An 18,872-nucleotide genomic window follows, 5' to 3' on the forward strand; every position below is an offset into this window, starting at 1 on the left:
ATCAGGTGTAAGATAGGGAAGGCTTTTGACTTTGAGTTGAGAGATTCAGAAACACGACCTTTGTAGAAAGGGTTTGTGTGATTTTAAGTTTGCAGTTGTATATCAGGAAGGCAACCTCTGCTGAGTTGGCACAGCTGGACTCAAAGTCACATGGCTGTAGCCCAAAGTTTAATCCTTCTTTCATATATAATCCTTTTCATACTGCTGCAAAGTTGGACTCTAAATACCTTCATTATAGCACTGAGAATAACTTAAGTAAATAAAAGTGGACATCAGCATCTTGATACGTATAGACGACTCTCTTTTCATAGTTCCTATGCTTAAATGTCCAGCTAGGAGCCACAAACTACCCAGGTAGACACAATACAGCTGAACTACTGTGCCTATTTTTTTCTCGTGTTCATTGGTGTCATGATTTTTAGCAGCCGTGACAGCATGGCTGGTATTGTTTTCACCTCACGAGTCTGTGTGCATCATCATGGGAAAATATGGTCATCTGAGTACTTTGCCAGGTGTTTATATGTCTGAATGTCTGTCTGCTTGTGAACAGATTTTTTCAACAGGATAAATGCAGTCATGTGCAAGATGCAGTAATGAAACTTTACAGCTGTGTAGTTGAGATCAAAATGAGGGCCGTGTTTGAAGATGAGGGGTCTGAGGATACTAGAAGTGAGGGGTAGGAAGTCGGGAAGGGGAAGCTCTCTCTCCACAAATTTTTTGTTGTACTGTATTTATCAAAAACTGCAAAAATGACACATTTCTTATACAAACCACTAGGAAAACCTTTATTTACATGTCACTCAGAAAAATAATTCAAGCACATCAGCTCTTACAGGAATGAATAATGGAAAATATTAACAGTAAAGATTAATGTGATCAAGATGATTGTTTTTTTGTCAAATGTAATCTAGCATTTCTGTCTCCATCTCATTTTCACTTCCCTCTGATGGCTGAAACTCCTCATCGTCTTCATCTTCCTCTTCCTCTTCATCATCCTTGTTCTCGTCGTCCTGCTCCTCATCCTCATCTCTGCCTGAGGATTTTGCCCTTGGGCGTAAGCATCTGCGTTTCTTGGGCAATTCTGGTAATGCTGAGAGAGAGAGAGAGGTAACAGCAGTTAATAAACCAAAAGGTGTTTAAGTTAACACATTTTTAAATACAATGTTTAATTGTTACAGGAGCCAAAGTTTTATTCTCTTCCACTAGACAGTGTATTTTCTCATAGAGGGTTTCTTTCATTGTTCTTCTGTACACATTCTAGATAAATTTGTATCAATGTGGGTGGTAGACAGAATGGTTAATATTTAAGTATCCGATGACTGCATATCCCATGAGTCCTAGCCACAGAAGCACAATTAAACATTTGTTTATTTGTTAGGATCCCCATTAGTCGTGCTCTAAAGCCAAGCTAGCCTTCCTGCAGTCCACACAAATGAAAACATGTGAAAACATACATTAAACATTAAAGAGACAGATCACCCCAAAAATACTTAGAGATCTCTGTTTTCTCTCCAGCATAATGGGACTAAATGGCACTTGGCTTGTGGTGCTCAAAGCAGCACTAAAATATATTTGAAAAATTTGAAACCAGTGTCTCTTTCCATAATTCACCATCTGGTTACTCAAGATAATCCACAGACCTTGTTTTGAGCAGTTTCATGCAGGAAGCACAATCTGTCCATTAGAAAATAAAGTAGTTGCGGTAGAATCTACTGCAGAAAGAAAGTAGTTCCTACATGACACTGCTCACAACAAGGTCTGTTGACTATCTTGAGTAATCGAGTCATAAGTCATAATAACAATTTTTCTAATGTATTTTTTTTGTCATCTAGTTTCATTATTGCACTGGAGAGAAGGAAAACATCCTTATAGCTGATATCACCAAACCTCTGCAACTCACACCAAAACAAACTAGATGAATAAACAGCACTACATGTAAGGGAAAGACTATATATTTCAGGGCAGGATTTTGTCTCACTATAACACCAGCCCTGGTCGCACCGTTGACATGTCCACAGCCAGTCCCTTTATCAGTGTGACTGTCTGAGTAGTTAATGTGTGATCACAAAGAAGACATAGTGTCCATAAGGTAAACGAGGACACAGCAGCTGTTCTTTTTTTTTTCTTTTTCTCCTTACGTGGTTTCTGGGCTCGGACGACCTTCTTGATCATGGCTGAGATCATGTCCCTCAGTTTGTCGGTGGTGCCGATGACGCACCAGCCGTCCCGCTCGTCACACGTCTGCTCATTACCGCAGTTCTTCTCAGTCACCTCTTTGATACTGGAGACACACAAACCACAGAGGTGGAAAGTAACTGAGTACATTTACTCAAGTAATGGACCTTAGTACAGTTTTGAGCTCATTGTTCTTTACTTGTTTTCCTATTATTTAAAGTCATTAATCACTTGAGGTACATTTTGATGCTAATACTTTTACATTGAAAATATTTTGAATGCAGAATGACCATTTCTGCTCTGTGATTAGAGCTGAAAAACTAATTTCCAACTATTCTGATAAATGTGAGGATTTCTTTATATCTTACATATATATTTATACACACATACACAAACACATATACATATATAAATCACATTATGTACTCAGCTATACTTTTAATGTTTAGCTGTTTAGCAGAGAGAAACAGCTCTGTGAATGTAGCTTGTATCTTAAACATTAATCTAAACTTTAAAAATAATAATTTCATTTGGTTTTCTTTCACCCCTTAAAATGAAGTAGGCCTTGTGACCCCACATTAAGCTTTGGTGACCCCTGGCGGGAGTCAGGACCACCAGGTTGGGAACCAGGGCTTTATCTAACATACTGTCCTGATTGTTGGGATTGTTCCGGTACTTACAGACAATCTGATATCAGTTTGATTAAGGTTAATCACTCAGTACTTTAAAGTGAATATGTAAGAAAAACGTAGTGTAATGAACCTTTCCACATCCAAGTCACAGAGCTGGTAAAACATCTGTCTGTGAGGAGGAAGCATGCCTTCTCTGAAAACGTACGATGACTCCTGTGGAGAGGAAATAGAGGTAAGTTGATACAGATGTTGTGTAATGACAGTTTTGCATGACTACGATAAGACAACACTTATCATCATCCAACATTTTAACATTCAGGCTTATGGAGAACTACAGTGTTCAAAATCAAATAAGTCAAAACATGAGATATGCAATTTTAATAGAGACACAATAAAAGCAGAAGCTTGAAACTAGCATGTTAGCGCCATGCTCCAGTAAGTAGGCAATAGTGGTCTTTCACTGACCTTCAGCTGGTATGAGACTGGGATTGGATCTCGACTGGTGCTTGGACCCTCCTGAGCTGGAAGCTCCATCACACTAGCTGGCTGGGGACCTGGAAAAGACAAAAAAAAGTTTGCCTTGGCAACAGCAGCAGGGTGGTGGAGATTATTGTGGATGTGCTTCAGACAGGGCACTGACGTTGAGGTTTTAACCATTTATTGCAGGTCTTGCACCTCGTCTTTCCCTGGGTTTGGGTCAAGAGGGATTTTGTATTGTACAGCAACATGTTTGTTCTTGGTTCCCCCTCCTTGTCAGAGGCAGGTGCTGTTCTGTTGTTTGTGCTTTTTCCCCAGCATGCGTGTCCAGTGATGATTGGTTCCGAGACTGAGGCCGCCTACTTTAAAATGGCACCTTCTGGTATCAGCGTCACTCCTCTGTTTCCTGACTCCCAACCAGACCGTGCCACGCCGTCCAAACCAGTCCAACTGTGTTGTGCTGTTTTGTGAAAGCTGATGTTGTAATTAACTTGCTGCCCTTTCTCAAAATGTAAATAGCTTCTAAAAAAGCAGTCCTGGTAGCTGTAGGGGTGGAAAGCCTGTTTGTTTTACATTTTCCTTTTCTCCTACTTATGTCAGGGAGTCAGGTAAGACATCAGTCTTTCTTTTACTTTGTTGTTGTGGGTACGTATCTCTTTGTTGGACTGCATTTGCCACAGCACTAGTCATCCTTGGGAGTGGGGAAAGAGGGGAGTCACTTATGTGCTGTTTGTTTATTCCATTTACCTGTGTAAGGAGCTGCCAAATAAACACAAACAATTAAATAAATTCACCAACTCACCTGCTTTGTTGAATGTGATAGGCAGACTGTAGTTAAGGGAACTCCTCTTGGCTTTTACTGGCATGTCTGATAATGAATATCCTGAAAGAGGAACCAACAGTCAGGTCATGACTTTTTATTAACAATCAAAAAATTAAAAAACAGATAGTAAGATATGACTGATCTGGCTGCTGAAGACTGTTTTACAGGAAAATACTGACGTTCACAGAATAGAGTAAAGCAGTTTACTTAACCTGCATTCTCAAAAGTAAAAGTCTACTAAAATTAATTTGTAGAAATCCTCCTTATGAAAAATACAGTAACTGTTGTCCTTTCTCAGGTTTTTACCGTGCTTGGTGCTGCAGCGGATCCTGAAGTCCAGCATCTGGTATTGCTTGGACTCTGTGGTCTTCCGGGGGTCGTAGCCCAGCCTCACCCACAGACTTCTCCACGGTCCAGTCACCTACAAAATGATCCTGATGTTTAACTTTCATCTGAGCAAAGAAAATGTTGGTTCTCCCTTTTAATTTGATTAAATTTCTCTGGAGACACTGAACACAATAACACTAACACTTTATAATAAAATATGCAATATACTGTATTTTCACATATATTCATAAACAAATTTATATTCACAAATGGTTTCCATGGAAAGTTCAGCTACTGTAAATCAACACTTCACTGAGGCTTACTAGTTAATTTTTCACTGTTTCAAAATGATATCCGATTGCCATCAATGCATTGAACAGAGTTTACTTTGTCCCTTAATTCACCGTCACATTCTTTACCAGGCACACTGTGTCCCCTCAGCTCACCATGTAATAGGCGAAGACGGGCAGCAGCAGTTTGAGTTTATCAGGGTGGATGTTGATGTTGGCCTTGACCGCGTTCCGTGACCAGATGGGCCGGCTCTCAAACATCTAGGCACAAAAAGTTTGGTTAGAGATAAGATAAAAGAAGCCCTGAATGTGATGTGAAGCCATACCTGTGGTACAGTATATAGGATCATTTTCCAACCTCAACCAGGTGCCATTTCTGGAGTGAAAATTGTTGTTTATGATGGTTTGGCTGCACTGGTGTCAATAATAAAACTGTCAATAATGGTCTAATGGAAAAAGAACTGGCTTTTACTAACAGTCACTGCATGATGTGGGCCAATATAGAAAATAAAGGAAAATAAAGACTCATGAAGAGGACTGCAAGCCAGAAAACATGTCAACAATGCAGATTTAAATCTTTTCAAAACATCAGTTTTCCAAATGGTTTGTGAAGGACAGCACATTTGTTAAGCCTCAAACAGATACACAATGGGTTTTTACTGAACAACACTGAAAGCAAACAGAGACTTTGTTTGCAATCAAAACTCAGATCCTCTAAACCATGACACACTGAATACTTATCTCAGTAGCTTCTGTTTTGCCCTATTACTTAATATAACATGACAAGATTTTTCACAACAAAACTTGATTAGTATGTCAAGAACACACAAAGAGAAATGGAAAAACTATTTCTACTGTAGCCTACTATTTTCTTAATAGTTTATTCTATTAAATGGGACCAATTACCCTAAAACAATTATAAAGAAAAAAACATTTTTATCTCTTCCCTGTAGTGCTTTTTATTCATCTTGGTTGTTTTTTTTCAAGTTGCTGAGTTTTGGTTATTTGGACTATTTCTTCTACCAAACTACACCCTCCAATTGTATTACTGTGCAGAAGGAAGCGTGCATGTACTCATGGACAACAGGTTCTTTCATGAAATTGTTCACAGTAGGGATTATCTTGAGTCACCAGGTCATGACTTCTGGAAAGAGACAGTGCTGTTGAGTTTTTCAAATCAGTTTTTTGGTGCACTGAGCACCACAAGCTGAGTGCCATCATTATATTCCAGAGAAGACAGACGTATCTGGAGCCGATATATCTCCAAAACTCTGCAGGACAGATACATAGCACCACAGATCAGGGGGAAAATGTGTATTTTGGATTCGGGGGTAAATTGTGCCTTTCAATGCTGAAAAATGTCATCTCTATTTCCAAGATACTAACAGTCCAAAACAAAAAGATATTTAATTTACAATAATATGAAAGGCAGCTAACCCTCAAAGTGGGAGAGCTGGAACCAAAAACTTTTTTGGCCTTTTTAACAAATTTTCTACTCCACTAATCAATTTTTGTCTAGACATTCTTCAGTGTTAATTATTTTACTTTTAATTTAATTGAGTATTTTACCTTCGCAGTCTGCCATTGCTTAAATGTGACACATTTAATTAAAAGGCCAGAGTTTGTTTTTATCTAATGAGCCTTGAAATTAAATTTTGTCTGGAGAAGTCAGTCTGGACTCCTGTGATACTCCCTCCTGATGTAATGAAGTTGATTCATTTACATCAGACCATGATTACTGCTGCACACACCTTTTTCAATTGTTCCTCCACCTGCTTGTCATGCTCCTTCAGGCAGACTCTCCTCCAGTTGTTCCTGGCTGCCTCGAGGCACTCTGAGGGCACAGTGGCATCACTGAAGCTCACAAAAATGGCGTTGTGTGGCCGGCGAGCACGATTCACACCAATTAAGCTCTTCTTGTTGACGGGCATTTGGCTGCAAAAAGAAAGGAGGAGAAACATTACTAACATATTCCTGATAAAAAGCATCAGCATCACACTGAAATTAAAGATACAGACGCTGTAAGGTTGACCAGAGTAAATAATGATGTTTTTCCAACAGAGCCCTCACACTTACTTTTGAAAGATGTCAGGTCGGTAAAAATAATCCACAGGAGTGTCGAGGCGTGAGAAGATGGCTGGGGGAAGAAAGTAAGGCATGGGCCGCTCAAAGAAATCTTGATTCTCTGATTTGCGGAGGATGATTTTGTCGTACAGAGATGTGTCTTTTCCACCTTCTGAGTGCACGGCGAGGCACTGAAAGTCCGCCATCCCTGCAGAAAACAAACAAGTTATCAGAACAACCAATCAATCATCTATTAGTTTTTTTTTCACATCAATCAATTTTATTATTATGACATGTTCAAAACATCTCTATATGATAAAGAGTGCATTTGTTTCTCAAACTCCAAATATTGTGTAGTTCTGAAATCTTCAAAAACATCATACATTAGGAGGAATTTTCATCTATAACCTTGGAATTTGTATGTTGTTCCGATGACTCCGAGTATTTCCATGTTGATCTCAGCGTCCTTGGGATCCTTTTTTCGCACCCGTCGCCGCACTCTGAGGAGGAGGTTACTTGAGGGGAAGCGGTTTCCACAGAGAGAGTGACAGAAAGGGTCCTGAGGTCGGTAACGCAGCTCAAGACGCCTGTTGGGGTGAGCGAAGGTCTACGAGATCAAAAGGAAATGCAGACAGGTGTCGGATTAGAGCGGTTTAGTTACAGAGCTGATGATGAAGCTGTGGCCAGAACAAAGATTGACAGTTATCTGTTCACAAGCCAATCCTGGGCCCATTTAACCCCTTCTCACATGCTTCAGATAGTAACCAGAAGGTCCTCATCATGTCAGCAGACACCAAACTTTACTAGTGCATAGTCCCCAAAAAAGGTACGATTCATTTGGGGCGTTCACAGCTTTAATCATGGTATTATTATATCTGCAGTTTTTGGTGTCACATCCCTGCAGCTTAAAACTAAAAAAGGCAACAAATATGTTAAGGTAGGTAGACAAATGTTTCTGATATAATTCAATATACTGTTATATTGTTGAGTTATAAAAGGTTACTTATTAAACACGAACAGAACAGTGAATATATAGATAACAGCACTGCTATCTTGTGGTCAGGGTATGAAAGAACAGTTCAACCCAAAATCATAAATACATATTTTTGTAGTGCTTTTTATCCATGTAAATTGATTTGGTGTGAGTTGTAGTGTTTTGGAGATATCAGTCACAGACAGATCTGTCTTGTCTTCTGTCAAATATAATGGAGCTAGATGGCACTCAACTTGTGGTGCCAAAAGCACCTAAAAAAAAACATCTGAAAAAAATCAATAGCTGTGTCTCTTTCCAGAAATCCACACCCTGTTACTCAAGATGATCCACAGAACTTGTTGCGAGGATTTTTATGTAGGAACTACTTTCTTTCTATGGTAGAATCTACCAGAACTACTTTCTTTCAACTAAAGAGAAGTGTTCCTACATAAAACTGCTCACAACAAGGTCTGTGGATCATCTTGAGTAACAAGATCATGTTTTCTGGGAATTTGATTTGGAGTGTTCTAAGTGTTGGGGATGAGGCAGACATCCCTGTGGCCGATATCTCCAAAACTTGGCAATGAACACCAAAACTAGATAGAAAAAAGGACTAGAAGTAAGAAGAAAAATGTGTGTCTTTGGGGTTTAAGGCCCCCACAATGTTTGCAGACACTGATTTTTACTGGTGCATATACCTCCCAAAAAACTGCAATTAACCTGGGGCTTTCAGGGACAAATGTTTATGAAACATTGAAAATAGCATTTTGGCTAGCTATGTAGCTACCGTTTAAATTCGAATAACCAAACATTACCACGTATTTGCATTATAATTCTGTAACTGAAACAGACTAAAATAAATGGCGGTAAAATATATACATATGTAAACACTTTCATTTGTCTCACGGTTTATGGCATGTAGATATTATAACATACTTTAGGTAAAGCATAAAATTACTGAATAACACGAAACAAGATGAAGTGTGACAGTATGTGAGGCTGGAGCTTAATAATCAACACCAGGGGGTCCTGATAGTTACAACAGTCTGTCCCTGTCGTGGCCTGCTTACTTTGGACACTGTTTGTTCACCCCCGAGAGTCTCCAGCATCTTGTCCACACTGGTGACCACCGCCGGATACTCTACACACACCAGTTTGCTGTCCCGCAGCTCCACGGTAGACGAGCTGCCGGGGACATCGACTTCTTCAGACTGACCGGAAAGAGTCAGTTCTTTCAGAGTAAAATCCAGCTTCAGCTCCTTGGAGCCCGCCATGTTGGCTCTTTTAAATTTGATCTTTAAGCGAGCGTAATGACTGTAGTTAAACCTTAAATAAGATGTAAGTAAACGCGCCCAAGACCCCTTTGCTCTTACAGCAGCGTGTATGTGTGTCCAAGTGCAAAATAACGCCGGGTGGAAACGGTAGCTCACATGTACAGTTCCACAGCCCAAAGTTCCTCTTTTTTTTTTTTTAACTCCCTTTGATACCAACGAGACGCCGAATAAATTAACCACTGAAATAGAATTTAAAAAATCAATAAAACACATTTTAGTTACCAACGCCATTTAAGTGTTATTATTATTATTATTATTATTATTTTTATTATTATTATTATTATTATAAGTACTAGTAGTAGTAGTAGTAGTAGTAGTAGTACTAGTCGTAGTAGTGTATTTCTTTCTTTATTTTTATTTCTTTTTTTTCCCCGAATTTTACTGAGAAAAACACTAACATATAAACATCTTTAAGGAACGAAAGGGGAAATAAAATGCCAGAAAATTATACGCTTTTGCATTCAGTAAAGGCAAAATAATACATAGAGGAGGGTGAGGGGATAAATAAATAAATAAATAAGGACATGAGTAATAAATGAGTATGCGCAAGACCTTTATCTAAATGTAGTTTTATTTCAGTGGCATCACTGACAAGATGTTCAAGTAGATTTCTCTTCTAGGTTATATTAGAAATCTGCTCTTTTTTTCTTTCACAGTTTTTTCCTTTTCTTTATATTTCTTCAACACATTACACTCTTAACAATGGCACACTTGTAATGAACGCAATGTACGCATTTGGCCACATAGTGGCAGTGTAACAACAAACATAATGCAACTGATAAAGGAAATCATCTGGCTGAGGGAATAGAGAAATTTGCCTCCATCAAAGTTAAACAACACAAACAATCTTCTTGAAAGCTCTGACTTTTTCTGAATGATATGTCTATGTGTCATTATTTTATATTGCAGATTGAATATTTCAACACCAGCTAAAGGTATCTTTGTTTAGTCAGAAGACATCAGAGACATCTGAGACATCACTGTTGTCAGAGGGACCTCAGTAAAGAGGATTTGTCTTCTGTCCCTCCCTGAAACTGTCAACAGACTGTCATCCCCTCAGAGAAGAAAGAAGACTGAAGAAACAGTTTGTCTGTGTGTTTACTGAGTTATTTAAGATTCTGTTGTAAAGGCAATTATAGCCTGATGTGACACTGTGTGTTTACTTTGATTCTAGTTTGTCTTCTTTCTTTGTGCCTTTAAGGGAGCACAAAACTCAACACTAGCTTGGTTGCAATGTGGGTCTATAGTCATCTTATATTTACTTTTTTTAATCACCTTTATTTGAGTTGGAGCATTATATTTTATTTGATCTTGAAAACATATTTTTTTTGAAGAACTGTCTGACCTTTTGGTAATGTTGTCCTGTCAGATGTCTGTGTGGAAAATACGCAGTGGAGAATGACGGAAAAGTGGAAAGGTGATTCATGTGCAGTTGTAGAGATTGGGATGACAACTTCCCTAACTGGAATATAATACTGTTTTTAGTTCACACTCATGCTGGATGTTGAAGTAATAATGGCCATACTATATTTCATTTCATAGCATCCTGTCCAACCCGGTGCTGAGCTTTGAAGATGGAAAACATGCCCTCGAACAACGACAATGTTGTCTATTTCCCATTACATAGCTACTTCACAAAGAAGTAGTTAAACTACATGTTAACTACTCTAAAAAATAGCTTGTCAAACAAAAACTACTTTCAAAAAGTAGTTCACCTTCATCCAGACGTCACAGGAAATGATCACAATCTGAGTCTGGAGTTGTTTGTATTGTTACACTGAGATACAACTGAACTGACACTGAGTAAAGTGTAGGTGTGTTTGATTTAGGTAGTTGGGCAGCCCAAGGATGTGGTTTAATATCTAGGGAACATCACAGGATTCAGTTTCAGACATGCTGATTGCAAACCACAGGTGATTTTAATCAATTAGCAGGGGATTGTCTTTAAATGACAACCATGTCCCCCATGGCTGTGTCATTGTGCATATTGTCAAGCAAAAAACAACATCACGAGTATGTCGTTTGTTAATTAACTACTAAAACTATTCTGTATGATCCAAAATGGTTAAATACTATAAAAACTACACCACCCAACTGCAGATTGTAGTTTAACTAGTAACTGAAGCACATGTGGTTAACTACATCTCAACACTGGTAGATACATGTCTCTTGGAAGTGTTGGTGTGTAACTTGCAACATGCAAAGCAAACAAGACAACTTTGAGTAGTCAGGAAGTGTATTTCTGTTTGCTTGTTCTATGCTAACAGTTTCCTTCTGCCTCCAGTTTTGTTGTTTTTTTGCAGTCCGCTGGCTAGAAAGTCCCTGGATCAGTTTCCATGCTGGATACACAGAGATGAAACTGATAATATGACTCTGAGTATGGTGTTACATCAGACATAATGACTTAACTTACAGAAAATGTCTCACTGACACAGTAGCTAATTATGCTAATTAAGGTCCCATAACATTTAGTGTAGCAGAGCCTTTCTAATGAGCCAGCATGCACAACTTTAATTAGTATCTTTGCTAAAACCTGTTTACCCTCCTATTTTATGTCAAAATATCTGCTGTGAAAAATTGCTCATGGCTTTATAACATCAAGGAAACAACCACAACATCAGAACACATCAGAACTAAACGTGGCTGAATGATTTGTCAGGTACTCTTCACTTTTAAAAGGTTTACTTGAGGACATGATTGGAAATTTAAAAACCACCTTCACTGTTTTTCTGGGAGAAGTCTATACCAGAGGTGTGGACTCCAGTCACATGACTTTGACTCGAGTCAGACTAAAGCCACAAAGTTGACGAGTTTAGACTCAACTTGATAAAAATCAAAAATTAGTTTCAACTCGACTAGGACTTCCTGACTTCACTTGTAAACCCAGTACAGCAGTACCAAATGGCAAACTCACTGTATAGTGGATTATACAGTGAGCAGTGAGTGATTTCTGATGCTTAGCTAATACTTGGCTAATGTTAGCTTAACAGTTGAGTCACTGGAAACTCACTGTCACATTATGACTTGTTTAAGACTTTAATCTCAAAGGTTAAGACTTGAAACACTTGTGACTTGCAAAACAGTGACTTAATCCTTCCCTGGACTATATTGTTTGTTTGGTACATTTTTTATTTTCTATTTCTTTACCTTTCTTTTTATTCTCAGTTTGTTTTGTCAACTTGTACACTCCTCACCATGTTAAATCAGTTCTTATGGGTTTATTGTGTTCTGTGTTCTGTTATAATTTCTTCCATTTTGGAGGGAAATTAAAGCAACTTTGTGAACACTGTCAACAAACAAATGGTAAAAGCCTGGCTTATCACAATGTTATGAAGCTGAGTGTTTTGTGGGAGGGATATGAGGAGGAGGGGGCAGAAGGTACCCGAGGTTTTGGCTGGCAATCTGTTGTGTGCTGTGGTGAAGTAAGGATTTTGACAATCTTTCTGTCTTTATTTGCCTCTTTGTCTAGTAGGGGGCCCTCATCCATCGAGCGTTCGTCCGGCCCTTGGTGCTATCTCAGTCGAGGGCCTGTCCGCTCCTCCCTGCAGCCCTGCTGGCCTGCTCCAACCGTTACAGTGTGGCGAGGCCATGATAACGTTATCAGACAGTCTCCACCGCCCGGCTTACTCTGAAAGAGCCTGCTGTCCTCAGATTTCACCCTCCCTGACTTCTCACTCAGCATATCCCCTCTCCTGTCATCCTTTCACTTAGTTTCTGCACTTCCAACCTCTGGACCTGCAGCTGGCTGTTTGTCAGACAGGCTTTCCATATGTACAACCATATTCGGACATTGTGATGTCGACAAATAGACCACACCTACAAAGCCCAGTCACTTTATGTAGTCAAAACAGAAGATCATCATCAGCGATTGCTTTTGCTGCACACTAAATTGTTCAACAACAGGCTTTAATGTGAAGGTTTGCTATCACACAACTGCACACACATTACATTTTTAATCACATGCAACACTCAAAATGCTTCTGTAGATCTACAGAAAAGCTCCTCCCAACCTTTTTGGGCTTGTGACCCCTGAAACAAAGCACATGTGACACATGTCACCGTTTGAATATATTTGCACATAATGGCCAAGGTAATAAAAGGGTGTTTTTGTTTCCCTGATCTTTCGGAATTATTTTTAGAGGCCTGAAAATAATAGTATAATAATAGTAATTTGTAACATGAATCTGCAGCCAAGCTAGCAGCTCTGTTAGGCTGTGCTTAAACACAGTTTTGCTTTGAGTTGAATGCTTATGTCAGCATGCAAATGTGCTCACAACGACAATGCTAACATGTTGAACATGTTGAGGTGTAAGATTTACCATGGTCTCCGTCTAACATCTGCAAGGTTTGTATTTACGCATAGCTTTGCTTTCAGTTGAATGCTAACATCAGCATGCAAACATGCTCACGATGATGATGCTGAACATGTTGAGGTATAAGGTTTATCATGGTCTCAAAGTTTAGTGTCAGACACTAAAATTTAAGGCTATGAAATGGTCTGTACCAAATTTCATCAAATAATTATCAAGACATTTCACCCAAACCTAAGATTGCCAACCTGTAAGTGGCGCTAGGCCCTGGATCAGCAAAGTTTATCAAACTGATTCACCCTCTGTGGACCATCATTGTGTGTCCAAAATTTCTTAGCAACCCAGTGGTTCCCAAACTTTTCCTTCGTGCCACCTCCACCCCACATTTTTGACAATGACATTGGAAACAACTTATAAAAAGGATTCAAGCAAAATTTTAGTGAAGTGAAGTAAAGTAAAGTAAAGTAAGTGACAGCATCATCAAACTCTTGTTTGTTTGTTTTCCTACATAAATTATGCTCATTTTTAACTTTACCATATATTTCTCCCCTGGTTATCTGCGCCCCCCTGCAGTGGCTGCAGTAGACTATCTGCTTGAAATGATGCTGCCTCTAAATCCTCTTCAAAGTTTATATTTAAAAGTTAAAAATTTACAGCTTTATGTTGAAGGACCAGATTTAGTGGAATCTCACACTGAGCTTGCGTAACACCTTGCCTCTCCCTCATCCCTCCAAGCATTTAGGATAACTAGAGCCAATGTTTGGTTTGTGCATTCTGGGCTACTGTACATATATGTTGGTGCAATACAGTGGGCTCCATTGAAGAGGACCCACAACCTAAGGTAACAAAAACAAAACACTTATTTTCAGGTTATACTGCACTAATGAAAACATGAATATTATATTCCATTTCTGCAATATTCTTCACACACAATGGACCTTTAAGCAATCACGCTCAATAAATTAAAAAAACAATAAATTAATACTCATTGCAAAGCAATATCAAAGCTTTCTTTTTACCTTTTGCGTTATTGGACAGTTTTCAAGGGAGAGGGGGATGGGATGTGGCTTACATCCAAGACCACCCCAACCAGTATCAGCACTTACCACTGCTGACATATTTTATTGGCACGCCAGACAGGCAAAATGATAAATTCATCTTTTCCACCAAAAACAAAATGCATTTGTGAGGCATTTTACTGGCCAGCAGTTACAATTTCAAAAACTAAACCTAACATTATTTCTGAGGCTCCTACTTGTAACCATATCGAATGATGTTTATGAGCATCTTCAAAGTTGAGTTTTTTTTTGTTTTTTTTTTGTTTCCTCATCTTAGTGATGTGGCTCTTCTTGCAGGCTGGATGTAGCTTGTGTTGTATTGCTGATTTGTAAAATAGATTAAATCCCAGAAAAAGCAGCCACGGGAAATGTTGGCCTTTTTTCCCTCTTAATCACTCTTGTGTGACACTTTGTGGGCGTGGCCTTTTGTACACGTCATCACTGCACTTATCTACAGGAGGGCAGGATGCGCTGGACCACAACACAGTGTCACATGACAATCAAATAGTATCACACCCCCCACAGTGGGTGACAGCAGCGGATGTGATCATACAGTATCTTCCTGTGTCCAGTCATACAGAGGAAATCTGCTGACAGTTTCTTTTACAAGTTAGATCACTGGCATGTCATTCAACACTGACTGTACAAAGACAACATAATTCTCTGGCTTGCTATGTTCTGGATCATCACTAATGACATAACAGTTCAAGCTTCTTTCTGTTCATTGACAAGATGCTCTGAGTCACTCTTCACTCGTCTTATTTCTTTAGTTAATCTTTCTAATCACTTTCAAATGCCAGATTTTGTTTCTCAGTTATGTTATGCTCATTGTATTTAATATCAATATCTCCACAGGCATATTCTGTGAAAAACTCCACAACTGGCAGTTCTTTAAAAATGAACAATTTGTTACAAATTTAAAAAGCCTTAAAATGTCAAGTTGACTGAACCTGAAAAGACAAGTAGAGCCAATTTTGTTAGGATTAAAAAATAATTCAGTTGAGAGAACAAATTTAAGATATTAAGTTGAACCAACAACTCACTGGTGAACATTACAAACAAATTAGATTTTCTTTTACATTTTCTCAGTTTTGACTCTCAAACAATGCATGCTGGGAGGTCTGCTAATATGCTAATGGTGTTTCCGGATTGAACTCTGTACACTACATTCATTAGACTCATTTCAAGACAAAGACTTCAAGGTAGAAGAACTCATGTTTATAAGTTGTGTTCTGAGAATAAATCTTAGACATTTTAAGTTTCACCACCTTGAACAAATAAAACTTCTACATTTATAGAAGTTAATGAGAAAATTTTTGTTGTTTCCACTAAATTCCTGTATGATTTTTACATATTTTATATATATTTTGTTTTATTGCCACACCTGTACATACAATGTTTTGCTTTTGCCGTATGCTTTATATAGATGTATACAGTACACATTAGATACTAGATTAGATCTTTTCTGGCATCTTTCTTGTGCAGGTGTGGTTTGTCACACAAAATCATCTGGGAAGTTGTTCTTAGAAAGTGTGTTGGAAGTTTGAAAAGGGCAGGCACTTTCAAAAAACACTTAGGTGATTGGATGAACCATCTATTTATCATGTCTAACTTCAACTAGCCAGATCAAACTTTAGCTGAAGCCTGTTGAAAAGAATGAAAACATATTTTCCATGGAGAAAACCTTTAGTGTTGTTCTTTGCTCTTATTTCAACAAAGAAATACTGTCCAGTTCTCATATGACTGAGGCTATAACAGAATAACAGACTGCTAACCTCTTCAGGAGTTAGCATTGTTTGTTGGAGACAAGTCACTTCCCTGGTTGCTTCTTCCTGTCGTCACACCTAAAACCTCTCCAGTAGCTGACAGTACTCCCTCCTAGGATGCTGATTTTGGTGCAAACACAAATTAATAACTTGAAGCCGGCAAGATGAATTCTCACATGATTGCGCAAATCCAGCTGCCTCGCATTGTAAGTTCTTGTTTAAAAAGCATCTGTTTTTATTTTGTAATAATCATACCCTAAATTCAACTTTCAAACAGTCTACAATAAGTTTACAATATTTGTGTTTTTTCTCCAATTTCACACTGCTTCTTTAAATAATGTTGAACCTAACATGAACCCGTTTCGACAAATCTTGTCATTTTATGTTTGCCCTGATTTTACAGAAAGCATTCATGTTCTGTCAGATGTGATCTTACAAAGGAGAGAAAAGGGTACCAGAAACAGGAAAGACAAATTATTTGAATATTAAATTGCTGGAACAGCCAACACAGACTCAGATTAAAGAGAAACAGGAGGGACAGAGAACTAATCTGGATTCTATAACTGAAAAAGTGATTTTTTTGGGGGGGTTGTGCCCAAAACAAGAGCCAGTTAGAGATATAAGGTGCAACAAAAGGCCCATTTAGTAACACTTATCTTACCGCAGTAAATAATGAGTCAGACTTTGATCCCACAGGGAGAGAGTGGCCCTTCTTGGGGATCTCCCGCTCCTCTACCTTCCATGAATGTGTCATTGATGCCTCAGGCATGTTAAAGCCACCCCTCCATCCTGCAGCATTTCCACAATAACAGCCAGGGATCATTTGCATAGAGGCAATTTGCAAGCCAAATTTCAGCGCTGTGCTCCATCTCTTTGCCTGGTATGGTATGTGTTCATGTGTGTAGGTGTGAGAGACAGAGCTGCATTTAGATTGAGGGTGTGTTGTTTTTGAGACATAGCACTGATCTTTTTGAGATTTTTTTTTAATGTGTTGGTTAGTCTGTGCTGGATGGGACAGATTTGGTCTGTTTCTGGTTTTTCTGCTGTTACTCCACCGTTGGCAGGAACTTGCACTCATGTTATGGATATCTATCACACTGCTATACTTTATACTTTATACACAACTATACTTTGAAAAATATATTCAGAAATTTTCCTGTTGTTGGCTCCATGCTTACAAATCATATACTTGATTTAATGCAGGAATTAATTCAGGATGTATGATGACTGCCTGTTGCTCACAACTAACAAATGTTACAATCACCATGACTTTATGAGAAATTCATACTTCCACCATTAAAAGATGTTAATTCACAGATATTTCATACATTAATTGACATGTAATCAAATTAGGTGGAATTCAGTTGTGTATTTCAGACCTGTGTATTTGCTCAGCCTGTCTGAAAGCAGAACAACACCTCTTCTCATAGAAATAGAAAGCTTTGTTTTTAATCTGTCTGAAAACTGTCACTACACTGTCATATCCATGTCATGACACCAAGATGAAGGAGTCTTATGAATGTTTTTGACTATTGTCGTTATGTGTCATTCAGCCAATTATATCATTTTTAATGCAAAGTTTACATTTTTTGAGATGTCTTTCTTATGACAACTTGGCATTAATCAAACCAATAATATCCTTGTCATTACAACTTGACATTAACCAAGACAACATACTCTGTCAATGTCTTTGTCATGACAATTTAAAATCAACCGTTCAGCTTTATGTTTTAACAGTACATCAAACTGTTATATGTGGTTGGTTTTGACATCGTCATGAGACCATTATAAGTGTGTCAATTATATTTTTTTGTGGTAACATTTGGAGTTGTCATAAAGAGCTCATTAACTGTAACAGCACCAATTTAGCTTACCAAGGTAGCTGATGGACAGACTGCAGTTAGCTTCTTTACTTGTCGCTAAAATAGGTTAACTGTTGTCTTTTGTTATCGGTAGGTGGTGCAAACTAGTTAGCTTGGTTAGCCATGGAGCTAGCTTAACGAAGCTAACCTAATTTATTGACTTATCCCTGTGGTGCCAGTTTGATGATAGAGTACAGTACTAATTTAGCATACAGAGTTGATGGACAGGTAGTGGTTAGCTAGTCTACTTGTTGCTAAAGTAGGCTAACCACAGTCTGCTGTTAGCTGGCATCAGTTAGCTTGGTTAGCTGTGGAGTTATTCACCTAATTAGCTGATTCAGCCAAGTGCCAAGAGCCAAACCCAAGAAAACAACCTCTCCACCACTTTTGTGATGAAGACACTGACATTGGTTATTGACATTACTGACTTGATTAGTGTCAAATTGTCATAACAAAGATATTGACAGGTTATGTTGTCTTGGTTAGTGTCAAGCTGTCATGACACAGACATGGACAAATTATGTTGCCTCAATTAATGTCAAGTTGTTATAATAAAAACATCATTAGCTTGGACAGCGGCAAGTTGTCACAACAAAGACATCTCAAACAATGACAACTTTGCATTAAAAATGACATAACTGAAAGACACTTTATGATAACAGTTAGAAACATTCACAAACACTTCCTGACAGGTGTCAAGACATGGTTATAACAGTATAATGACAATCTTATGTACACCCCTTCAAATAAAGTGTAACAGCTTAATGTAACTGAAACCCAA

The 18,872-nt window shown here is 38.4% G+C and overlaps 1 protein-coding gene across 1 annotated transcript; it reads right to left on the reverse strand.

Moving 5' to 3' along the window:
- Nucleotides 1–757: 757 nt before the first annotated feature.
- On the reverse strand, nucleotides 758–9,171 carry gtf3c5 (general transcription factor IIIC, polypeptide 5). Its single transcript, XM_084746491.1, has 11 exons — nucleotides 8,832–9,171; nucleotides 7,197–7,395; nucleotides 6,801–6,996; nucleotides 6,476–6,659; nucleotides 4,881–4,985; nucleotides 4,414–4,528; nucleotides 4,087–4,167; nucleotides 3,273–3,361; nucleotides 2,938–3,020; nucleotides 2,139–2,281; nucleotides 758–1,090 (listed from the first exon to the last, which is right to left on the reverse strand). The coding sequence occupies exons 1-11, from the start codon at nucleotides 9,033–9,035 to the stop codon at nucleotides 897–899; spliced, it is 1,593 nt and encodes a 530-aa protein (XP_084602617.1). The 5' UTR covers nucleotides 9,036–9,171; the 3' UTR covers nucleotides 758–896.
- Between the last annotated feature and the right edge of the window lie 9,701 nt (nucleotides 9,172–18,872).

This window comes from Lutjanus erythropterus, chromosome 20 (genome assembly GCF_056507025.1).
Source record: "Lutjanus erythropterus isolate fLutEry1 chromosome 20, fLutEry1.hap2, whole genome shotgun sequence".
In the NCBI taxonomy this organism is placed as follows: domain Eukaryota; kingdom Metazoa; phylum Chordata; class Actinopteri; order Lutjaniformes; family Lutjanidae; genus Lutjanus; species Lutjanus erythropterus.

Coding starts and splice junctions, on each gene's coding strand:
- gtf3c5 (XM_084746491.1), bottom strand. CDS start 9,035: ATGGCGGGCTCCAAGGAGCTGAAGCTGGATTTTACTCTGAAAGAACTG. Junction 4,986..6,475: donor TGGAGGAACAATTGAAAAAG/GTGTGTGCAGCA, acceptor TTTTGTGCCTAG/ATGTTTGAGAGCCGGCCCAT. Junction 3,362..4,086: donor TATCACATTCAACAAAGCAG/GTGAGTTGGTGA, acceptor TGTCTTTTCCAG/GTCCCCAGCCAGCTAGTGTG.